This window comes from Dermochelys coriacea, chromosome 2 (genome assembly GCF_009764565.3).
Source record: "Dermochelys coriacea isolate rDerCor1 chromosome 2, rDerCor1.pri.v4, whole genome shotgun sequence".
In the NCBI taxonomy this organism is placed as follows: Eukaryota; Metazoa; Chordata; order Testudines; family Dermochelyidae; genus Dermochelys; species Dermochelys coriacea.
This window is the reverse complement of record NC_050069.1, coordinates 210,383,199-210,407,395: the sequence shown is the minus strand read 5'-3', so window position 1 is coordinate 210,407,395 and position 24,197 is coordinate 210,383,199. Positions and strand designations below refer to the sequence as shown.

Genomic DNA, 24,197 nt, shown 5'->3' with positions numbered 1-24,197 from the left:
GGTAACTCAATAAAATTAAGAATTACTGATGGCCTGCAGAGAGACAATAGGGCCCTGAGCGTTTGCACCTTTCAAATACCTTGGTGCAAAGCTCCAGTTTTCTGAAGTCTAACCACAAGTCAATACCTCCAAACCCCAAATCATTTGTATTGCTTTTCTCTAAACTCCCTCCAATTTGTCAACCCTTTCTGGATACAGACATTTCATTTTGGCTCATAGTGCAGCATTTTGTGAAAAGTCCACGAAACCAACTGTCAGGAGAAGAAGAGGAAGCCGACATTTCTCTTGTGCATGCCTTCCCAAAAAGTGACAAAAAGGGCAGCATCCTCTGAAGCCATATCTGCTTACAGCCAGTGACAGTACTTCTGCTCTCGTCTGCCCTTTTCAGAGATCATGAGTAAGTTGGCGATTGTGTCATGCAAATTTTTATGTGTCATGTGTCTTTTTTTTTTTTTTTTTTTTAAACACACCAGAGGTTCAGGGGAAAAACCCAAGTCACAAAAAAGGTCACAGCATGAGAACATGCATGAGTGTGTGAACCCATCTTAGAAAGAAAGCCCACCCCACACTCACCCTGTAGCAGTGGCTTCTGTTCCAAAAAGCAGGGAGGTAGGCCCAGCCCTGAGCATCACAATTCTATGCACTAGGTCACAGCACCACGCAGGCTTGTCACATCCACACTTCCCTCTCCATCTATGGAGGGATGCATGTGCCAAACTTGAATGGCACTGCAATCACATGGGCCAGGTCACATTGCCCAGAGTGGAAAACCAGACCCACAGGAGCTGCTACTGCTTTATTATAATGCATGATTACCACGAACACCACGACCTCTGCACCAAAATCATAGCGTTAATCTTTAACATGCCCTAGGCAATGCTTCCCAAGCCTTTGCTGGTCTGAGAATTGGAAGTCGTAGGGCTCCCCCGACAATTAGTTTCTTGTTGCTTAGAGCACTCTCCATTAAACAATCTTTTTAGTCCACCTTCAGTATTTTAAATCCACTTAATTAAAAACAGTAACAAGATTTTTAGGCTATGTAAGCATTTATCCATTAAAGTCTGGTTAAATACTAAATTCAGAGGTCTGATGTGAAAGAACATCCATCTAATTTTAGAAACTTCACTTCCCCCATTAAGTCATTGACATGATACATATCTGCAGCCGATCTCCCTTCCCAACTCCAAGAAAATCCATCACTCAAGGTTAAAATACCAACATATTGTCCCCGAAACAGTTGCACCACTGTAAGTTCTCTAGTGTAGCCGCTCATAAGCCAATGGGAGAGAGCTCTCTCATCGACTTAATTCATTCATCCCCAACAAGCAGCAGTAGCTATGTTAGCAGGAGAAGTTCTCCCGCCAACATAGCACTGTCCACACCAATGCTTAGTTCAGCATAACTTATGTCACTTGGGGAGTGGCTTATTCATACCTGAGCAACTTAAGTTATACTGACATAAGTGATAGTGTAGACGTAGCCCAAGAAACCCCAGGGGAGAGGGGCAGGGCAGACGGACATGAAAGCCCAAAATTCTCTCTCTCTCACACACACACACACACACACACACACACACACACACACACACCCCCTGTGTTTAGTTAAACAAAACAATCTTGAGAGTACCCTGATTAGGGCTATAGCTAGCAGGATGCATTACTACTTGAAGACTTGATTCCCCAGACCACCACTGTGTGCTCTGTAAGCCACCAATAGTCCATGGACCATAGTTCCAGAATCACTGTCTTATAGCCCTTCCAGTCACTGGATAGTTACTGTTTAACAAAGGTGTATTCTATACACAGAGCTTTACCATTAGAACCCTGAGAAGCAAAACGTCTCCGTAATTGGAGGTTTCAGACTAGCAACCATGTTAGTCTGTATCCACAAAAAGAAAAGGAGGACTTGTGGCACCTTAGAGACTAACAAATTTATCTCAGCATAAGCTTTCGTGAGCTACAGCTCACTTCATCGGATGGATTACGGAATGCATCCGATGAAGTGAGCTGTAGCTCACGAAAGCTTATGTTCAAATAAATTTGTTAGTCTCTAAGGTGCCACAAGTCCTCCTTTTCTTTCTGTAACTGGAGACCATTCTATTAGTACTGCTGGTTTCTCACAGCTTTGAATTAAATTAAATCTGTCAAAGTGAAAGTACTGAAGAAAAACACACGAAGGACAAAATGTGGCCCCTAAACACAACTTGCTAATTTGTTTGTTACACACAATTCTTTTAATTTGCCCTTTTACCACATAAGCCAATTATGAAGCACTGCATGTTTTTAGAGTGACCCTAATTGCCATCTTAGTTTGGGAAGGCAACACTCTTGCAGGGGCTATCTCAACATAAAATACAAACACCAAATCTCCAAAATGACACCTTCAAGGCAGTAGAAATGTAACAGAGATGTCACTTAGCTAGTCTACACTAAGGTTTTGCCAGTATATTTATAATGGTAAATAATAGTTATACCAAAAATACCCTTCTAGTACAGCTGCTGCTTATACTGACAGAAGGACTTTATTGCTGGTATAGCTGCATTTACACTAAGATTCTGTTCCTGTGTAAGTGTTGTTAAAATGTAGATCTGGCCCAAGTGTTCCAGAAAGAGGAGACAAGACTTGATACATACTTGACAAACTAGTTTCATACGCTTGTCCAAACAGTAAGTTGTACTGTGTTCTATTTGTAAAACAAATTTTTTCCTCAAAAATATCTTGGAAGACATGGAAAATGGCAATCAATCCCCGGGAAACATTTAAATTTACACATCAGACAAGAGGGGATCGACAGGGTAAGTTTTTAGGAGGAAAAATGTGCCAGATAGACCGAACTTTTGGCTAGTCCACAAATATATTCACCACTCCATTTGGGGGAGAGGGAAAGGAAAGAACACACGCTTCTGCTGGGTGAATAGGGAGAAAGACAAAGATAGCCAAAAGAAAAATTAAAGCCCACAACACAATTCTGTAGAATAACCTACTTGGACTGTGTCTGCTTTGTGATATTTCTGATAGTTGCTCCTTCTTTCCCGATAATGGCTCCTACAAACTGCGTGGGAACCAGCATTCTCAGCGGAACATCTGACTGCGGTTTCTGCCTTGTGGCCGCACCAGGTGACCCTTGCCTCGGAGGACCCCTCTGTCCAAATCCACGTCTCCCTTGTGGATGCTGTTGTGTGGGTGGTTGTGCTGCCATTTCATCTGGGATATATGCAACTTTCAAGGAATAGTTTTCAAGCTGGAATCCGTTTAGTTTTTCTATTGCTCTGTACAGTTGCAAAGGGGAAAAATATGAGAATTATACATGGGACCTTATGAAATGAAAAATCATTCAGTTATGAGCTTCTGCTCATTGTAAACTGCATTAATGAAACTAGAGATTGACACTTACATTAAAGCTAGACTCTTAGGCCTTGTCTACACCACAGGCACTACAGCAGCATAGTTATGGCACCGTAGCTGTGCCACTGTAAACCCCAGAGTGTAGAGACAGACTACAGGGCACTAGGAGTTCTTCCATCACTGTAGGAACTCCACCTCCCTGAGCAACAGAACTTAGGTCAACAGAAGCATTCTTCCATCAACCTAGCTGTGTCTACATAGGACTCAGGTTAGCACAGCTCTGGTGCTCAGAGGTGTGGATTTTTCACACTCCTGGGTGCCATACTTATGTCGACTGCATTTTTAAATGTAGATCAAGCCTTACAAAACCCAAGATCCATGATATACTATTATACAGAGAAAGCACTATGCACAAAGTTACAAATATGCTCTTGCCAAGTTTGAGGGTATGTCTACACTCTGGAGCCTAAGCCCACATGGCTGTGTCAGTACAGCCCCCTAGTGTACACACAGCCTACACTTTGACACCACCTCCCAGAATGACATTAGCTTTGTCTCCTTTTCCTGGTATATCTTATATCTGGCAGGTGGTTTAACTATACTGGCAAATTAGCTCTTTCTGCCAGTACAAGCCAAGTCTATGCTTGAGGCTTTGCCAGTATTAGCTGTACTAACAGAGCTATACTGGCAAAGCTTTTGCAGTGTAGGCTAACCTTAAGACAAAAAGTGCTTTTTTAAAACACAGCTAGCTAACAGGATTTGAAATACCATTCAGCACCTATTTTAGAGAGTTTAACACCTTTATAATCATATCAACCAATTATGTTGTAACCTTGTTAGAAAATTAGCAAAGAAATTCACTTGGTCAGGAGCATAGGTTACAAAACAGCCATCTGACACAATAGAAAGGTGTTGAAATGCATTTGTACTAGTTGCTAAATGGTGTTTTAAATACTAATAGCTAGCTGGATTTTTTTTTTTTAAAAGGGCACTTTCCCCCTCGGAGGGGCTCACTAATTAACACCAAGCCTCTCCCACTAAGCTCCACTAATTCCCACTTTCCTCCTCATTCTCATTGTTTTGGGGCAAAAGGAGGAATAGAGCAATTACAACAGCATTCCTCCTCTGCCCCATATAAGAGGCAGAGCATGGCGTGGAGCTCCCTTCATCAAGTCTCATCTACTCTTGGAAAAAGAAAAGGAGTACTTGTGGCACCTTAGAGACTAACAAATTTATTAGAGCATAAGCTTTCGTGAGCTACAGCTCACTTCATCGGATGCATTTGGTGGAAAAAACAGAGGAGAGATTTATATACACACACACAGAGAACATGAAACAATGGGTTTATCATACACACTGTAAGGAGAGTGATCACTTAAGATAAGCCATCACCAACAGCAGGGGGGGGAAAGGAGGAAAACCTTTCATGGTGACAAGCAGGTAGGCTAATTCCAGCAGTTAACAAGAATATCAGAGGAACAGTGGGGGGTGGGGTGGGAGAGAGAAATACCATGGGGAAATAGTTTTACTTTGTGTAATGACTCATCCATTCCCAGTCTCTATTCAAGCCTAAGTTAATTGTATCCAGTTTGCAAATTAATTCCAATTCAGCAGTCTCTCGTTGGAGTCTGTTTTTGAAGCTTTTTTGTTGAAGTATAGCCACTCTTAGGTCTGTGATCGAGTGACCAGAGAGATTGAAGTGTTCTCCAACTGGTTTTTGAATGTTATAATTCTTGACGTCTGATTTGTGTCCATTCATTCTTTTACGTAGAGACTGTCCAGTTTGGCCAATGTACATGGCAGAGGGGCATTGCTGGCACATGATGGCATATATCACATTGGTAGATGCGCAGGTGAACGAGCCTCTGATAGTGTGGCTGATGTGATTAGGCCCTATGATGGTACCCCCTGAATAGATATGTGGACAGAGTTGGCAACGGGCTTTGTTGCAAGGATAGGTTCCTGGGTTAGTGGTTCTGTTGTGTGGTGTGTGGTTGCTGGTGAGTATTTGCTTCAGATTGGGGGGCTGTCTGTAAGCAAGGACTGGTCTGTCTCCCAAGATCTGAGAGAGCGATGGCTCGTCCTTCAGGATAGGTTGTAGATCCTTGATGATGCGTTGGAGGGGTTTTAGTTGGGGGCTGAAGGTGATGGCTAGTGGCGTTCTGTTGTTTTCTTTGTTGGGCGTGTCCTGTAGTAGGTGACTTCTGGGTACTCTTCTGGCTCTGTCAATCTGTTTCTTCACTTCAGCAGGTGGGTACTGTAGTTGTAGGAATGCATGATAGAGATCTTGTAGGTGTTTGTCTCTGTCTGAGGGGTTGGAGCAAATGCGGTTATATCGTAGCGCTTGGCTGTAAACAATGGATCGAGTGGTATGATCTGGATGAAAGCTAGAGGCATGTAGGTAGGAATAGCGGTCAGTAGGTTTCCGATATAGGGTGGTGTTTATGTGACCATCGCTTATTAGCACCGTAGTGTCCAGGAAGTGGATCTCTTGTGTGGACTGGTCCAGGCTGAGGTTGATGGTGGGATGGAAATTGTTGAAATCATGGTGGAATTCCTCAAGAGCTTCTTTTCCATGGGTCCAGATGATGAAGATGTCATCAATGTAGCGCAAGTAGAGTAGGGGCATTAGGGAACGAGAGCTGAGGAAGCGTTGTTCTAAGTCAGCCATAAAAATGTTGGCATACTGTGGGGCCATGCGGGTACCCATCGCAGTGCCGCTAATGCATCCGATGAAGTGAGCTGTAGCTCACGAAAGCTTATGCTCTAATAAATTTGTTAGTCTCTAAGGTGCCACAAGTACTCCTTTTCTTTTTGCGAATACAGACTAACACGGCTGCTACTCTGAAACCTACTCTTGGAAGTAACACTGTGTTATAAAACGTGTATTTAACATAAAGAACATAAGAATGGCCATACTGGGTCAGACCAATGGTCCATCTAACCCAGGATCCTGTCTCTAACAGTGGCCATTACCAGAGCGTCAGGAGGAGTTTCCAGAACAGGGCAGTTGGAGGGATTTACCCCATCTTGCTCTCCCAGCTTCTGGCAGTCAAAGTTTAGGGTCACCCTGGGCATGGGGTTGCATCCCTGATCATCTTGGCTCACAGTCATTGATGGACTTATCCTCCGTTAACATATCTAGTTCTTTTTTTGAACCCAGTTATACTTCTGCCCATCACAACATCCCATGGCAACAAGTTCCATAGGTTTGTGCACTGCACAAAAAAGTACTTCTGTGTTTTAAATCTGCTGCATATTAATTTCTTTGGGTGACCCCTGTTTTTCTGTATTGTGAGGAAGGATAAACAACACTCTTCTATGCACTTTTTCCACACCATTCATGATTTTATAGATCTCAGTCATGTCATATCCCTTAGTCAGCTCTTTTCTAAACTGAACAGCCCTCCTCTTTTTAGTCTCTCCTCATAGGGAGCCCATTCCATAGCCTGGATCATTTTTATTGCGCTCCTCTGAACCTTCTCCAGTTCTACTATATCCTTTTTGAGATGGCACAACCAGAACTGGACACAGTATTCAAGGTGTGGGTGTACCATGGATTTATATAGTGGCATTATGATATTTTCATACTTATTTTCTACCCTTTTCCTATTAGTTCCCACCATACTGTTACCCTTTTTGAGAGCTGCTGCACGTTGAGCTGAAGTTCTTAGAGAACTATCCACGGTGACCCTAAGATCTCTTTTGTGAGCAGTAACAGCTAATTTAGAAACCATTATATGCGTGTAGTTGGGATTATGTTTTCCCATGTGCCGTACTTTGCACTTATCAGTGTTGGAAACAAAATGGCAAATGAAATTCCAGTTATCTATAATACAAAACAGTTTAGTCCATCTTGGGTCAGCCAAAACCGGATGACGTTTTAAAATAAACAGTCTTCAGCCTGGTCTATTCATAAAACATCAACCTAGCTATATCACTCAGAGGTGTGAAAAATTCACACCCAAGAGACATAGTTAAGCTGACCTAAGCCCCAGGACCTACAGTGCTAGACTGATGGAAGAATTCTTCAGTCAAACTAGCTATCACCTCTTGAGAGGGTGTATTTGCTACTGCAATGGAAAACCCCCTCCTGTCACTATATCAAGGGTTTACACCACAATGCTGCTATAGTGCTCCTAGTGTAGAAATGTTCCTTGTCTACACCAAGTACTATGCTCTGTTTAGCTTTATGTTAATGTGTTATCAATACGATGTTCTTTCCTAGTGTAGAAAAGACCCTGGACACTGAAAAACAAATCCACTTTGTGGAGCAAGTATGACAGCGTTGTTGCTTTCCCATTAAAGGAGAGGAGGAACACACTAACCTTAACCACCAAAGGTGCCTGTCAAATGAGTTTCAGGGATAGCACAGAGGTAGAAAGTGTCCCCAGTATACTCTTTCCATGACAGTGTTACTCCCAGGGAAATGAAAGACCATTTTAAAAAATTATTATTATTAAATAGCCCAGGATTGCCCTGGAATAGAAAATCTTTCTGAGAGCAGGATTCTTTTGGACTTCAACACCATGACAGTTTACAGCAGAAAACGTCAGCAATATGGATGAACTGGGAGATGTACTGAATCTAGGAGAAACCAGAGTGCCCTGCATAATGCTGTAAATATCTGTTCACTAATTCTAGCTTTGCTTGGAAAAAAGTTACATTTATTTGTGGGGAGGGTTTATTGCTATGACATAGGTGGGGCTGGTAGTGCTGCCTATTATTAAGGTTTTCTGACACTTCCCATTATAAGACCCTGTTTTCAGTTGTTTGTAACTTTGCCAAACTATCCATTTGGGCTGTAGATTTCCATGCTCATGTCTGCCTCATGTTGATTTTTATACACACGAGGCAGACACTAGCCTGGAAAAAAAATTTTAAGACTTCAGCCAGAACAGTTTGAAAACAAGGCTAGAGAAAAATGCATAATTTTGTCCATGTTACAAATTCTGGCAACCTTTTCTTTGAAAAGCTCTAGTGCCCTCGTTCTTTAGAGCAGGGTTGTAAGACCAAGAAAATCCCAGTTCACACATGTGCAGTAAATACTTAGGGCATGTGCACACTACAGCCACTGCAACTGTACCACTGTAGTGCCATAATGTAGATTCAGCAGTTCTCAAACAGTGGGTAAGGACCCCAAAATGGGTCCATTTAAATGGGGTCGCCAGGGCCAGCGTTAGACTTGCTGAGACCCAGGGCTGAAGCCAAAGCCTGAGGCTCGCTACCCTGGGCTGAATCTGATGCCCAAGGATTTCAACCTGGGCAGCCGGGCTCAGGTTCAACCCCCCATCCCCACTATAGGTCATGTAGTAATTTTTGTTGTCCAAAGGGAGTCACGGTGCAATGAAGTCTGAGAACCACTGAGGCTTCTTACACTGACAGAAGGGGTTTTTCGATCTATGTAATTAATTCATCTCTCCGAGGGGCAACACAAGAATTGTTCAGCAGCTGAGGTGCATTTACACCAGGCATTAGGACAACCTAACTACAGTGCTCAGCGCATTAAGTTTTTCACAGTCCTGAGAGACGTAGCTAGGTTGATCTGATTTTTAAATGTAGACAGGGCAGTAGATTTTAGCAGCTAAATTCCTCAAAGATTCCATCTGCACTGAGCATGTTCCAGTCTGGGGCCGAGCAGCACTTTCCCTGCATTTGCAGTTTTGGGCTGCTATAGGCCATGCCAGGCAGGTCCACACACCCGAACTGAGAGTAGAGAGACTTTCTCTCCTGTGCTCCTAAACACCTCCCTGCTGGGGCAGGCAGCATGGAGGAAGCCATCTGACCTGGCCCTAGAAGTCTCAGATTGAGCACCCAAAATTAGTGGATACTTTTAACCTTGATCTCTCTCTGCCTCAGATCCCTATCTGTAAAATAGGGATACCACACACCCTGACCTCATAGGATGTTATGAAAATAAATTAATATTTGTGAAGCACCAGGAAGCTATACAGTGAGGACTACCATAGAAAAGTCAATGAGGAAATTAGTAATTCTGGGATTTGAATAGTGTGCAGTAAATAAGGCACAGGCCACACATTGACTAGCTGCTCATTAATTGACTACCATCCAGCCTCTGCACTGAATGAGGCAGGTGTCCTGCAAAAAAGGGCAACATGTGATCATGGAATTAAAGACTATCATAATGCACAAGCGGACAAATTAAGATTGCACAGGCAACTTTAATTCTGACATTTCCCAATTTCTGAGTGCTTTGACTTTGCAACCTTAAAGTTTTTATATATTTTGTGCTTAATAAAAAGATGAAGAGGGGACTGAGCGGAAAATATGTAACTTTTAAAAGGTGGTGGTAGGCCCATTGCTGATCTCTCCCCCTCCCTCATGCCTTAATCCTTCCTACATTTGTTTGCCAAATTCCCGCACTGTCTCCTTCTAACCATCAAACAAAATGCTTCAAGAAAAAAGCTTTATGACAGAATCCCAGGACTGTTATGAGCAACCCTACACCAAACCAGTGTATAGCTTTCTTACATATGTGTAAGGAAATATTTCTGCCTGCATCTCTGCAGCATATAGATCACTTCTACACACTGTACATGACACAGCAATGACTGCGCAGCTGTGTGTGTTTTCAGTGCAATGTAAGCAGGATTTTTCTAATTAATATATAGATCAGAACTTATTGCAGTGATTTCATTAAGTCAGTACATAGCTTAAATACAAAGAAAGTAGTGAGAACTGGAAAGGGAAATGGGGGGAGATAAAAGAAACTTAAAAGATGAGTAGGGGCTAGAGTGAGAAGAAGTGTACTACTGGACTAGATTTACTTATTTTTACTAATTAAAACTAAAGTCAGTGGCCATCCCAAGCTCTAGAAGCCCTAACAGACCACTGAAGTTCATTTTAAACCCACCTTCTGTAATAAAGCTGCTCCTCTCAGGGCCAATGAATTGCCCCACAATTTAAACACCAAACCACAACAGCTAGCACATCTCTGTATTCTTCAACCACCTCCTTCCCAAGTCCTTGGGAGAAAAGATGGCCCTTGCAGCGTGACCAGAAGGTTAACTAATCCAGGCTTCAGTGGATCAAGTGAGGAAGCAAACTACAGTTCAGAAGCTCCCACTCATGTACAACAAGGGGATTCTAGCACCTTTGTTGATCTCAATGGTATCAGGATGGAAATAAGTGGTATCTCAATCCCACTAGAAGCTCCTTCCAGCCAAAGCAAATAGGAAATAATAATGTTTGCAGATGGAAGGGAACAAAGGATTAAAAAAAAAAAAAATCTGATAAGTGAAAATGTTTCCTGTTCTTTGCAACCCATCTATCTAGCACTATTTGCAGAGTGGACAACAGTAAGACTGCACACATTCAGAACCTCTCCTACTAGCCCCTGTATGACCAGTGCCATTTCAATACACCAACTCAATAGAGCAAAAATGAGGTGATCATACAGGACAAATGCTACTTAGTCATCCTCAGCTCAAATTTCATGAGATTCTGCATTGTTAACATGAAAGACTTGTTTAATAGAAGGCTGGTGAAGAAATTGCATCAGGAGGCACCACTTGTGACTGCCAAACTCTGACCTACAAGCTATCTACTACCCAGATGTGGAAAAAAATAAAAGTGGTTTGGTGGAGATAAAGGGGAGTGGATGAGAGAGAAGAGTTAAATAGAGAGCACTTAACCTATTAACACCAGGAGGTGAAACCCCAAATTTTGTTTAAGTCAGTCTGCTAAGTTAAAAAAAACAAACACACACACACCTCTATGCCAGTCAACTGCAAGAGTGGGAAGGTGTGATCAGCTGGACAGGATGCTCACAGTACAAATATTTTATCAGAGATTGGTACTAAAACAGTAAAACAGAAGAGGGCGATGGCCATTGATCATAACCTGCTAGACATAAAACCAGTTAACTCGCTCAGAAATAAATGGCTTCCTGCATTAGAATGAAAGAAATATTAAGTATATCATGTTTTCATGTAAGTTCTTGGTTTAAAATCAAGAGCAGCAGGTCTTGTTATGGTCTTCTCATCAGCTCTTCAAGCAAGTGTGTCTGTCGCTCTGTCCCTCTCATGCTGTGGTAGGCTGAACAATATTCTTAACTGCTAAACACACTATCTTCCCCTTTAAGGTTCCATGTCTTATGGTTAACCAGTTATTCGCTGGTGTTCTGATGGCACTGAAGACTAGGTGGGCAAGGTATATCACTCCCAAGCCCAACCCCTGTCTATAATACCAGAAAATTTTTCCAGTGGACACATTTGCATGAAGGTCTTGGATGGCAGCATTTCTTTTGCATAATTATATTCTTCTGTATTTAAATACCTGTATTTCTTTCATAAGTAGTTTTCAACATTAAAAAAACAACATAAAACCACAATAGAAATATAACAGACTAACTGCACAAAACTCAGGATTTTCACTGTTTGGTTCCCATAGCAACCTTAGTTCTGCCCCCTTGCAGCATGCATTGCAACAGTATTTTATACATGATCAAGAATTTATGCAATAACACAAAATGTTTCAGATGCATACCGGTCATTAAAAAGGTATGGTTTCTTTGTGCTATATACTGCCCAGGGTCATAACAGCGTATTCTAATGCATACACGTGTCTCATAAAACAAAACAGTACAGTACAGCTTTCAGATGTTAATATAACTTATCAGGTTATACTAGATCTGAAAAGGCATACATCCTTAAGGTCTAGGCACTGTAGCCAAAAATTAAAATATAGTCAGTTCAAAAAATAGAGCCAGCAGGTATTCATCCCCAAGCCAAAGAAAATATTCAACCACAATAAAACTAGATCCAAACTATACTCCTTCCCTTCCCTTCCCTCCCAAACATTCACCCATAAATTGACACTCCCTCGCAAAAGTCTGGGTAAAGAGATGGGTTCTGAAGCATGCCTTGGGGGTCAACAAATGTGGGTTATTTTAGACCAAGGAGGGAAATGATAAGTGTAGGGTTTTGAAGTTGAATGCCCCTTGCGGTAAATGACCTGCCGGCAGCTCCTCTGTTACACAAATGGGCTCCAGTGCCTATGTTGATTGTGAGTTTGTCAATATGGCACAAAGAGAGGTAATCTCTCAATAGGCAGGTCCGAAGCCACTAAGGGGCTTATAAAGTAGGTCAAAATTATTCCCTTCAACTCTACCCTGAAATCAATAAGCCGACAATGCAAGTCACGGAGCACTGGGCTCATATGCTCCCACTGAAATATGCTGTTGAAGAGGGATGCAGCATTCTGTATCAGTATCTGGATTGATTTAAGATGTGTAGCCCCAGCTAGAATATGTTACAGGACTCCTGTCTTGAGATGGCAAACACCACAATTACAGTAGCTAGGCCTGCAGCATCTGAAAGGAACAGTCAGAATTTTCTAGCCAGATGAAGACTGGGAGGTGGGGGGGAAAGAGGGAGAGGAGGGGAGAGACAGGGACCACCCTTCATTTCTGGTCACTACTGCTACACTGTAACAGCCAGTGAGGATTCAACATCAGTAACAGAGAAATCCTCAATCAGAAGGGCAGATAGAATGGCTCAGCCTGTCTTCTGAAAGCTTTCCTTAGAATGCAAGTATCATCTCCACCCGCTAACTCATTCATGCCCCCGTCTCACCCAGATACTGGCTAAGCATTTGACAGCACTGGATAAAAGGCTGAGCTGGATACAGAGCTGAGGGACAGCTCATGCATCCTCATCAACTGTTCCAAATAAACATAGAACAAGAGAGGAGACTAGATGGAATGCTGTGGGACTCCAAATGACACCACCTTTAGGAATGAACAGCAATGGCCCACCCAAAACAGCTCACAGGGAGCACACAGCAAAGGAGGAACGAGTCCCTTGACAGCAGCCCTATCCACTCTTGTATCCAGAATTTGATGTCCTGCATTTATTCAGTCTACTATTTTCAAAGTTCAAAGCATTGTCTGGCAGAAAAAAAAGGCATCAGCCCTATTACAGCACTGACTGCAGGCCAACATTAAATACAAAGAACACCAAGGCATACATGTCTGAGCTGTTTGATCACAACCTGAAGAAAACTAACTTGGCTATTTACACCATGTTTTGATGACACAAAATGCAGCCTCGGAAGTTCATTTCTGAACTAAAACAAAGATGTTTTATTTCAAAACAATAATGCTTTTAAAGATTCCAAACAACTGCAAACAGGTTTATCATCATCTCAGTCTTGTATTATAGCATTACCAACACACATGCTGTCATATATTTCTGCTAATACACACTTCAACAAGGCAATACACTATAAAATTCAACTACTGCTTAAGCAAATGGTGCCACAGCTGAGATGTGGCCAGCTTTATATGTTACTATCAGCCATAACCTGTAAACCAACCCTACTAAATGCTAGCTTTATATTTAGTTGCATTGCAGTAGCCCCCAGTTACCCCAATCAGGATCAAGGCCCCGCAGTTAAAAGCACTCTATAAATACACATGAAGACATGGTCTCTGCTCAAAGCAGTTTGCAGTCTAAGAGTTGTATTAATCTTAAACATATCCTAAATATGAAACCAATATCAGCTGTTGAGTCCCAATTGTCATAAGCAGATTCATAAAGCCCAGTTCTCATTCATGTTCAGACTGACCACCACTATCTTAGTGAAATCAGAGCTCATTAATTTTATAGCCATTACTTACCACTTGAACCTGTTTCAAGTAGCAAACTTCAGCTGTGCCTCAAAATCCAGACAACTGAAACTCAACATCAGTCAATAAAAGAGAAAAGCCACGTGTACCCTTTCAACAGTTAATTTTCATGACAGAGGCCTATCAGAGCTTTTCTTTTTAAATATTTACACACACGCACCTGGCTACCTCTCCTGTTTGTGGTCTCTAAAAGATGAGAGTTCATATCCAACTACCCAACCATAGTTAAAGGCCTAACCACACTTTCTAACAGGAACCATAACTCGCCCTTTGTAACCTGCGAGTCCACATTTTAACAGCCACAACACATATTCTCTACATCCGTCTGTTCATTAGGTTTCTACCCAATACAAGTACTGACAGCTATACTATAGTGTACTACAAATTCCACACAACCCTTCATTATTCAAAAGTTGCATCCAATATTCAATTATTTGTTTTACTCACCCCATGCATAACAAAGTTTGTTCCCAATGGACCAGTGACTGGCTGTCTTATCATTATGTTTATTTGTGATTAACTTTAAAAACTGTATTTTAATAAGGAATATATATAGCAGTACAGTAGCAGCAAGACAGTTGACAGTTGCTGCACCTATCTCTAAGGTTAGCAACAGACATGACACATTCAAGAAGTCATGTCACAGTTTCTAGATCCAAAACATGGATTATACAATTCCATGGGGTCTTTTCAGAGACACTTTGTTCTAATATTCTCAAAGCCATGTTCTGACACGTGACAAAGTTTAAATGTGGTTCCAATATCTTTTATTCTTTTGGTGCTGAACATTCACAAATTTTACTACAAAATCATTAAGACAGAATTTCAAGGCAAGATGGACTCCTAAAACATGGAAGTTTTGAAAATAAAATAAAATTAAAACAGCAAATTTGAGGAGCAACTCAATCTCTGCATCCCTGATGCACTTCCTCTTAAAGGAAACCTGCTTATATCACATGTTCCACAAGTGAAATTAGTTTAGACTGCATTAATTAGCAGAAACACTTAAAATCTGGGGAGCAAAATGGAATTACTGAATTATGGGTTGGTGCAAATATATCACTATGTACTGTAAGAAGTAAGAGTGCATCTCAACTGCTGCTTACCGTTAGCCACAAGGTGGCAGGAATTTCAAAGTAAAAAGAGCCCAACATTTCTGTATGTTTTTTGTGGTTAAGAACAGAGAGTGAAAGAGCATGCCTATGCCCCAGATCCGAAGACGGAATATCTGAGATGGCTCAAGAAAGACACTCCCTCATCCATCTTGGAAAGGCAAAATTATACATATATTAATATGCCTAATGTAATACAAAATGTTAATACAAAGGCAATCTTCTCCTAATTCAGTAGTGAAATTATAAAAAAATAATTTAAGATTAAAATATGATAGCTGTGGATTAAAAGATGCCAAAAACTGTAGTTACAAGCAAATAAAGCAACAGGCAATGGATGCTAAGTTAAAAAAGACAGAATAATTCATATAATCAGAATAAGGCAAATGGATCATTTCAAGTTACGCATTTATTTAAAAGCGGCAGCAACTTTCCAACTGACAAAACGGGAGATTTTAAACAAAATTAGCCAAAAATCAAGACAGCGCATACCCTTAGGAAGTAATGAAAATGCAAGGGCAAAACCAGGCCTCTAGCTTTACTACGACTTTTTAGCAATGTTTTTAAAGCCTGATCCAAAGCACACTGCCAGAAAATGAGGGTATTTATCGGAGTCAGTGGGATTTTGATCAGTTCCTAAGAGAGATTTGTGGTAAATAATTTTACCCAGTTCTGAATTCACATTTCTTCAGGATTTCAAATATTAAAAAAAGCAGGAGAGAAAGTTGGTGTACAACTGACAGCAAATTGAGGTAAAGAGGAGAAGCTTTCCTGAGGTGCAACTGAACAGAAGCAAAAACATACATACTACTTTACAGCAAGATACACTGAGTTCAGATTTATGAGTTAAACTATAAAAACAAAGTGAACAAAAATATACTTACTGTCTAGCCTGGTCCTTATTGGCATATGTTACATTTACTACTGCAGTCTCTGTGTCAGTGTTCACTAGAGGGGAAAATGCAACAGAAGAGAAAATTAAGTTCACTTCCCACTCACTTCACCCTCTATAAATCTGAAAGCAATTTGAGTTTAGAGCGTGTGTACCTTGCTCACAGTTCTCCACTGTTCCATATTGAGCTAACAAACTATCCAGCACCTATCAAAGGGAAAAGAAGTTACAAATTTGAGTTTCAAAATTACTTGACAAAACGGCACCACCTGTCGTTACATTATACACTAGAACTTGTAAATTGTAGAATGCATAATATTCAAAAGAACTTCCCACTTTGGGCTTGTGGATAGAAGATATTCATGGAAGGGTGCATGCAGTTTGTTCCTTTGTTCCAACCCTCCCAACTTCAAGATCTGCATTTGAAATCTCATATTTGGGTTTTCCTGAGCTCTCATGAGGAGATTGACAAAAATAATAAGCTATTCTGCAGTAACTATTCTGGTCCAATTCCCCATGTAGACAAGCCATGGATGACCCAGAAGGGGCAATCACTTGACAACAATATAGATGTCATGGCAGCCTTGTATTCTGGAAGAAAGGCAGGAGGAGAAACAGGTATGGAGAAAGATTAAGGAGAACCACCACAATTCCAATTAGCTCTTTGTCTAATAACTAAAGTTTAATTTTGAGCAATCACCTTCTCTATTACCATAATGGAAAATATTGTCAGAATTTTAGAAAAGGGTGAGAAAATATAAAATATTCCAATCAGAGCCAGTTTTCAAATTTATTTGGTAAAGTTAAAAGTCTCAGTTTTCGTCCCATTTTCCCCCCATATCAAAATCCTTTAATCTTTTCCTAAACCTAAATTCTTTTAAAATTTAATTTTTCTTCCCATTAAGAATTTGTTGAATAATAGAAACAACTGAACAGCAGTAACTGGCAAGCAATCACATTACTATAGTTCATCAGATTTTAACATTTTATCTCAAGTCATAAGTCCTGTTAAGGTATTAAAGCAATGCCTAAGTAGTCTGCAATTCACATTGAGCAACAAAAACTAAATCTGTAACCTATGAGGTGTCACATACATCATTTTCTCTACAAAGAGTCACTTAATGCAAAATATGTAGCATAATACTGATGAGGGGAGGAAAACCATGTGGCATGAAGAAAAAATCCACATGTATCAGAACAGCACAGCTCACGATTCCTATAAACCTCTAACAACCACAACTAAGAAAACATGCAAAATAACTGGTCTTTAAAATAAAATAAAGAAGGTATGTTTCAATGAGAAATTAGAAGTGTACCAAGAAAAATATGTATTGATGTACTTAAGACATTTAGTACAATGTAAAAAACAATTCTGAATTGAACTGCAGTTTATTCCTTCCTCTGCCATTTATTACATAGGAAATGTATGCAGACACCTGAAATGTAACTTTTCTAACCAGACACATAAATGGCAATACAATGTTCCCCAAATTCAGTCATGAAGCACCACCTTGAACCGCAGTATTTTCCCATATCTACTTCATTTAGAAACCATTAAAGAGTTTTCTGACAGCACTTGGTCTATTACACAATAGTTAAAAGTTTAAACTCTTCCTTCATACAACTAGAAATTTGTTTAGTCTGTGTAATTAATTTAAGCAAGATCCTTTTGGGACAATCCTGTAGAAATTGGAGAATTCTCTGAAACCCATCTGAAGTTCCAAAATTTAAAACTGATTCACACTAACATTTTTTTAAATACAAAACACACTACTACTAAGTATCACTGATGCTAAGACTTCAGGAGGGTTAAAAAAGGGATCTGACGTTTATATAGGAATATATATATGGAAAATAACTAACTAACTAGAGTAAATGTGAAAGAGTCATGGGATTTTCTGATGACACGCTTTAGGACACAAACCAGCTACTCACTCTCTGCCTGGGATTAGAGAAACTTCTCCCCTAGATAATTTATGCAATAACTTTGCCACATTAGAAATAAGTGGAATATCCAGAGCACCCATTAGCATCAGTGTCCCACTGTACTAAGCACTGTACAAAATGCAAAAGCAAGGCAGGCCCTTGCTTCAAAAACCCTCTAAGTGTTTTTCTTGTGATAGTAGACTAGAAAGTCCACTGTCTGATAAGGTTTCAGAGTAGCAGCCGTGTTAGTCTGTATTCGCAAAAAGAAAAGGAGTACTTGTGGCACCTTAGAAACTAACAAATTTATCTGAGCATAAGCTTTCATGAGCTACAGCTCACTTCGTCGGATGCATTCAGTTGACCACTGAATGCATCCACTGAATGCATCCGACGAAGTGAGCTGTAGCTCACTAAAGCTTATGCTCAAATAAATTTGTTCATCTCTAAGGTGCCACAAAGTACTCCTTTTCTTTTTACTGACTTGAAAGTTACATTATTTTATAGTACTATTCTGTTTTTTCACAAGTTTACATTTAAAGTTACAATTAAACTTTGTAATGATCAGAGAAGTCAAGTTCACCTAGGTCCAAAACAGCAACATCTTACATTTGAATTTTTGTTTTTATTTTAACCATTTGTTATAAGAACAGGACTGAAATTCCCAGTGTTCCGTACAGCTTTGCAGAATAAAATTTCTCCAATATTTTGTAAACTTGTTATATGTGTGTGTGTGTGTATTAAATTTGTGTCCCGTCCAAAAGATTTTTAAATATACGCCACAATTCAGAAAATGCCTCCAGCTTTCGAGGGGAGGGAAAGCTCTGAAGGAAATGGGGAAATGATGTTTCAGAGTTATAGTTAATTTATTTAATTCTAACAGCACGTAACTGACACTACTATCTTTAAAGATACTGCATTCTTCAGGGGAAAAACCAAAACTCCTCTTTCATTTTTTTTCAGAATGTTGCCTACACAACACTAAACAAAACAAAACAAAAAACCCACGCAACAGGAGCTTCTTATTCATTCTAAGTCACATCTGCGACACACATCACTTTTCTGATTAATAAAGATACCCATCCTGCACATTCAGCTTCCCAGCTTCTTCACCCAGGTTCCTCTTTATCACCACTCATCCCTGTTTCCCTTCTGTGCTGCCACAAACAGGGACAAAAAGTCAGTTGTGGTCTGAACACACTCAAGTAACTTGAGTTCCCCTTTTCTCAATAGAATTTTTTTTTCCAAACAGATTTAGGAAGTTCCCTCAAAGGACTGGAAGCAGATCTAACATCCTTTCAGGAAAACAGCAGTAATCTTGTTGGGTCAAAAAAACATGCCATCATGATAGCACTGTCTTAATTATAAACCTTTATTTTCTTGGCCATCTCAGTCTCAATCATCCTTAATGACTTGCTGCTTAACACTAAAAGATTAACACCTAATCAAATTGTATTTAACTGTATTAGAAAAAAATAATAGCAGCTGTTGGTGTGTATCTGCTGAAAGAGAGAAGTAGCCCCTTTACTACAATTCTCTCCAAAATAATACTCCATTCTTGTACTTTTTGCTCATCTTTGTTTTGTTTTCCCTCCATATGTTTTTATATCAACTCTAGTTTCTATTCCCATCCTTCCTCTTCCAGATTTACTTCCCACTCTCTGTTTTGCCTTACCTTCTCCCCCCGCCTTAATTTTCATCCCTAAAACCCAAAGCCTCTAGTTCTGCTGTAAAACATATTTTGTTTAAGATGCTCTTCTGCAACACTCTCTCCATGTACAGCTTTGTTGGGCAATCAGAACAAAATTCAAAGCCAAGTTGGTGGTGCAGCCGCAATTCTGATGAGCAACTGAAAAAAAAAGTTCCTTTGTATAAATATTTAATCTAAGATAGAAGAAAAAGTCATTCCTTTTCCTAAAGTCCTAGCTCCAGCATTTGTCTAAACTGGGTCTCCCTCTCTTGTTATAGCACAGATGTCTCTCACAAAAAGCTGAAGCCTTATACTGTGGACTTTCATTCATCAGACTCTAAAGCCAACTCCAGCTTTATTATAAATACTGTTACAATACACCAACTGAGCCCCAAACATAACTGCATTATAGGCTGCTCGACAAGAAAACGTCACTCTTGAGTAGCAGTGCAACTCAAATTTACAGTTTACAAATATTTCATTTCCCATGCAGGTTTTGCCTATTTCTTCATACAAGGGATTCTACTTCCAACTAACTAAATTGTTCAGCTGAACATAGGACTGGGCACTTTCAGAGCATCATGGTATTTCACGCAATTCTTATTGCTCTAGCTCTAGGCCTTTTATTGTGGTACTGCAAAGCAAATCAGCCTCAAGATGTCAAGACCACAAGTAAAAGAGGATTAAAGAGCCACACCATATTTCTTCCATTAATGAGCTGAATTCTAACATCAACTTCTGAATTCTTTTCTTCTCACGTAGAGCAACTAGATTAATTTGTCCAAATGTCTTTCATGAATTTGTTAACAAACGTGCTTACAACACAACCAAAATGGCAAACAATGAGGTCAGCACAGATGAAAGGAAGATGAGGGTCATACAGTATGACCATGTGGGGATTATTTATTTATTTATTTATTGGTTGCAGGCACTTAATAGATAGAGGGATTCCAAGGGTCAAAAGGGATCATTGTGATCATCTAGTCTGAGTTAGAATTCAGCCAGGGAACTTCCCAAACACTTTGTAAACATTCCAGGAGATTTTTAAAACAATCAGGGGAAAAATGAAGATGTTTGTAATGTGTCTTTGAAAAAGGAGTTGAGAATGAAAGCTGGTGATGGGAGAAAGAGGTGGTGATTGGGGAGGAAGGGAAAACAAACAGGTGAGGGAGAGACTCACGCAAGGTAACCACACTTCAGCTCCCAAGGCCAGCTCTACACTTCTATTCTGCAAAAAAGAAAAGGAGTACTTGTGGCATCTTAGAGACTAACCAATTTATTTGAGCATAAGCTTTCGTAAGCTACAGCTCACGAAAGCTTATGCTCAAACAAATTTGTTAGTCTAAGGTGCCATGAGTACTCCTTTTCTTTTTTGCGAATACAGACTAACACGGCTGCTACTTTGAAACTTCTATTCTGCTGGCACAGCAATGTCAGTCAGGGGTGTGAATGGTTTGTTTTGTTTTGTTTTGTTTTTTTAAACTTCTAAAACATAGCTCTTTTGCCAAAGGCCTAATGTGGCCAAAGTTATAGTGGCAAATAAGTGCTTTTGGCACTATGACTGAGACTATGCTAGGAGGACTTTTCCAGCATAGCTATATGGGCAAAACTTAAGTGCAGACAAAGCCTTAGTAACAAACGATAGCCATAATATAAAAAGTCAGTATCTTCAAAAGGAGATTATAACGAGAGATAGTCCTATAATACTACCTTTGCAGGGTTTTAGGTTAGAATCAGAGAATCATAGAATATCAGGGTTGGAAGGGACCCAGGAGGTCATCTAGTTCAACCCCCTGCTCAAAGCAGAACCAATCCCCAACTAAATCATCCCAGCCAGGGCTTTGTCAAGCCTAACCTTAAAAACCTCCAAGGATGGAGATTCCACCGCCTCCCTAGGTAAACCATTCCAGTGCTTCACCACCTTCCTCGTGAAAAAGTTTTTCCTAATATCCAACCTAAACCTCCCCCACTGCAACTTGAGACCATTACTCCTTGTTCTGTCTTCTGGTACCACTGAGAACAGTCTAGATCCATCCTCTTTGGTTTCAGGTAGTTGAAAGCAGCTATCAAATCCCCCCCCCCACATTCTTCTTGTCTGCAGACTAAATAATCCCTCTTCCCTCAGCCTCTCCTCATAAATCTTGTGCTCCAGTCCCCTAATCATTTTTGTTGCCCTCTTCTGGATTCTTTCCAATTTTTCCACATCCTTCTTGTAGTTGGGGCCCAAAACTGGACACACTCCAGATGAGGCCTCACCAATGCCGAATAGAGGAGAATGATCACGTCCCTCCATCTGCTGGCAATGCTCCTACTTATACAGCCCAAAATGCCGTTAGCCTTCTGGGCAACAAGGGCACACTGTTGACTCATATCCAGCTTCTTTGTTAACCGTAAACCCTAGGTCCTTTTCTGAAGAACTGCTGCCTAGCCGTTCGTTCCCTAGTCTGTACTAGTACATGGGATTCCGTCCTAAGTGCAGGACTCTGCACTTGTCCTTGTTGAACCTCATCAGATTTCTTTTGACCCAATCCTCTAATTAGTCTAGGTCCCTCTGTATCCTATCCCTACCTTCCAGCGTATCTACCACTCCTCCCAGTTTAGTGTTATCTGCAAACTTGCTGAGGGTGCAATCCACGCCATCCTCCAGATCATTAATGAAGATATTGAACAAAACCGGCCCCAGAACCGAACCTTGGGGCACTCTGCTTGATAATCGGCTGCCAACTGGAGTAATTGAGCCCGATGATCTAGCCAGCTTTCTATCCACCTTATAGTCCATTCATCCAGCCCATACTACTTTAAACTTGCTGGCAAGAATACTGTGGGAGACCGTAACAAAAGCTTTGCTAAAGTCCAGGAATAACACGTCCACTGCTTTCCCCTCATCCACAGAGCCAGTTATCTAGTCATAGAAGGCAATTAGGTTCGTCAGGAATGACTCGCCCTTGGTGAATCCATGCTAACTCTTCCTGATCACTTTCCTCTCCTCCAAGTGCTTCAGAATTGATTTCTTGAGGACCTGCTCCATGATTTTTCCAGGGACTGAGGTGAGGCTGACTAGCCTGTAGTTCCCCAGATCCTCCTCCTTCCCTTTTTTAAAGATGGGCGCTACATTAGCCTTTTTCCAGTCATCCGGGACCTCCCCCAATCGCCATGAGATAATGGCCAATCACATCAGCCAACTCCTTTAGCATCCTTGGATGCAGTGCATCTGGCCCCATAGACTTGTGCTCAACCAGCTTTTCTAAATAGTCCTGAACCACTTTTTTCTCCACAGAGGGCTAGTCACCTCCTCCCCATACTGCGCTACCCAGTACAGTAGTCTGGGAGCTGACCTTGTTTGTAAAGACAGAGGTAAAAAAAAAGCATTGAGTACATTAGCTTTTTCCACATCTTCGTCACTAAGTTGCCTCCCTCATTCAGTAAGGGGCCCACGCTTTCCTTGACCTTCTTGTTGTTGTTGCTAACAAACCTAAAGAAACCCTTCTTGTTACTCTTAACATCCCTTGCTAGCTGCAACTCCAAGTGTGATCTGGCCTTCCTGATTTTGCTCCTGCATGCCTGAGCAATATTTTTATACTCCTTCCTGGTCATTTGTCCAATCTTCCACTTCTTAAAAGCTTCTTTTTCGTGTTTAAGATCAGCGAGGCTTTCACTGTTAAGCCAAGCTGGTTGCCTGCCAGCTATTCTTTCTACACATCAGGATGGTTTGTTCCTGCAACCTCAATAAGGATTCTTTAAAATACAGCCAGTTCTCCTGGACTCCTTTCCCCTTCATGTTATTCTCCCAAGGGATCCTGCCCATCAGTTCCCTGAGGGAATCAGAGTCTGCTTTTCTGAAGTCCAGGGTCTGTATTCTGCTGTTCTCCTTTCTTCCTTGTATCAGGATCCTGAACTCGACCACCTCCTGGTCACTGCCTCCCCGGTTCCCATCCACTTTTGCTTCCCCTACTAATTCTTCCCTGTTTGTGAGCAAGAAGAGCTCTGCCCCTAGTTGGTTCTTCCAGGACTTGCACCAGGAAATTGTCCCCGACACTTTCCAGAAACTTCCTGAATAGTCTGTGCACTGCTGTATTGCTCTCCCAGCAGATATTGGGGTGATTGAAGTCCCCCATGAGAACCAGAGCCTGAGAGCTAGTAACTTCTGTTAGTTGCCGGAAGAAAACCTCATCCACATCACCCTTGTTGCTCACACTTCTAAACTTAATCCAGAGACTCAGGTTTTTCTGCAGTTTCATACCGGAGCTCTGAGCAGTCATACTGTTCTCTTACATACAATGCAACTCCCCCATCTCTTCTGCCCTGCCTGTCCTTCCTGAACAGTTTATATCCATCCATGACAATACTCCAGTCATGCGAGTTATCCCACCAAGTCTCTGTTATTCCAATCACATCATAATTCCTTTACTGTGCCAGGACTTCCAGTTCTCCCTGCTTGTTTCCCAGGCTTCTTGCATTTGTGTATAGGCACTTAAGATAACTTGCTGGATTGTTGGGAGGTTTTTTTGGGTTTTTTTTTTTATTAAAGAAAAGAACTCACACCTTAGATGGAGTGTGGAGAATAAAATTGGGAAATTAAAATCC

General features: G+C 40.9%; 1 protein-coding gene across 1 annotated transcript in view; it reads right to left on the bottom strand.

Annotated features, from left to right (window-relative positions):
• Positions 1-24,197, bottom strand: part of IGF2BP3 (insulin like growth factor 2 mRNA binding protein 3) — a 169,736-nt gene that overhangs the window by 62,923 nt on the left and 82,616 nt on the right. The window contains 3 exon segments of the mRNA XM_038391083.2: positions 2,985-3,269; positions 15,993-16,056; positions 16,156-16,207. Coding sequence (XP_038247011.1) covers positions 2,985-3,269; positions 15,993-16,056; positions 16,156-16,207 — 401 coding nt within the window.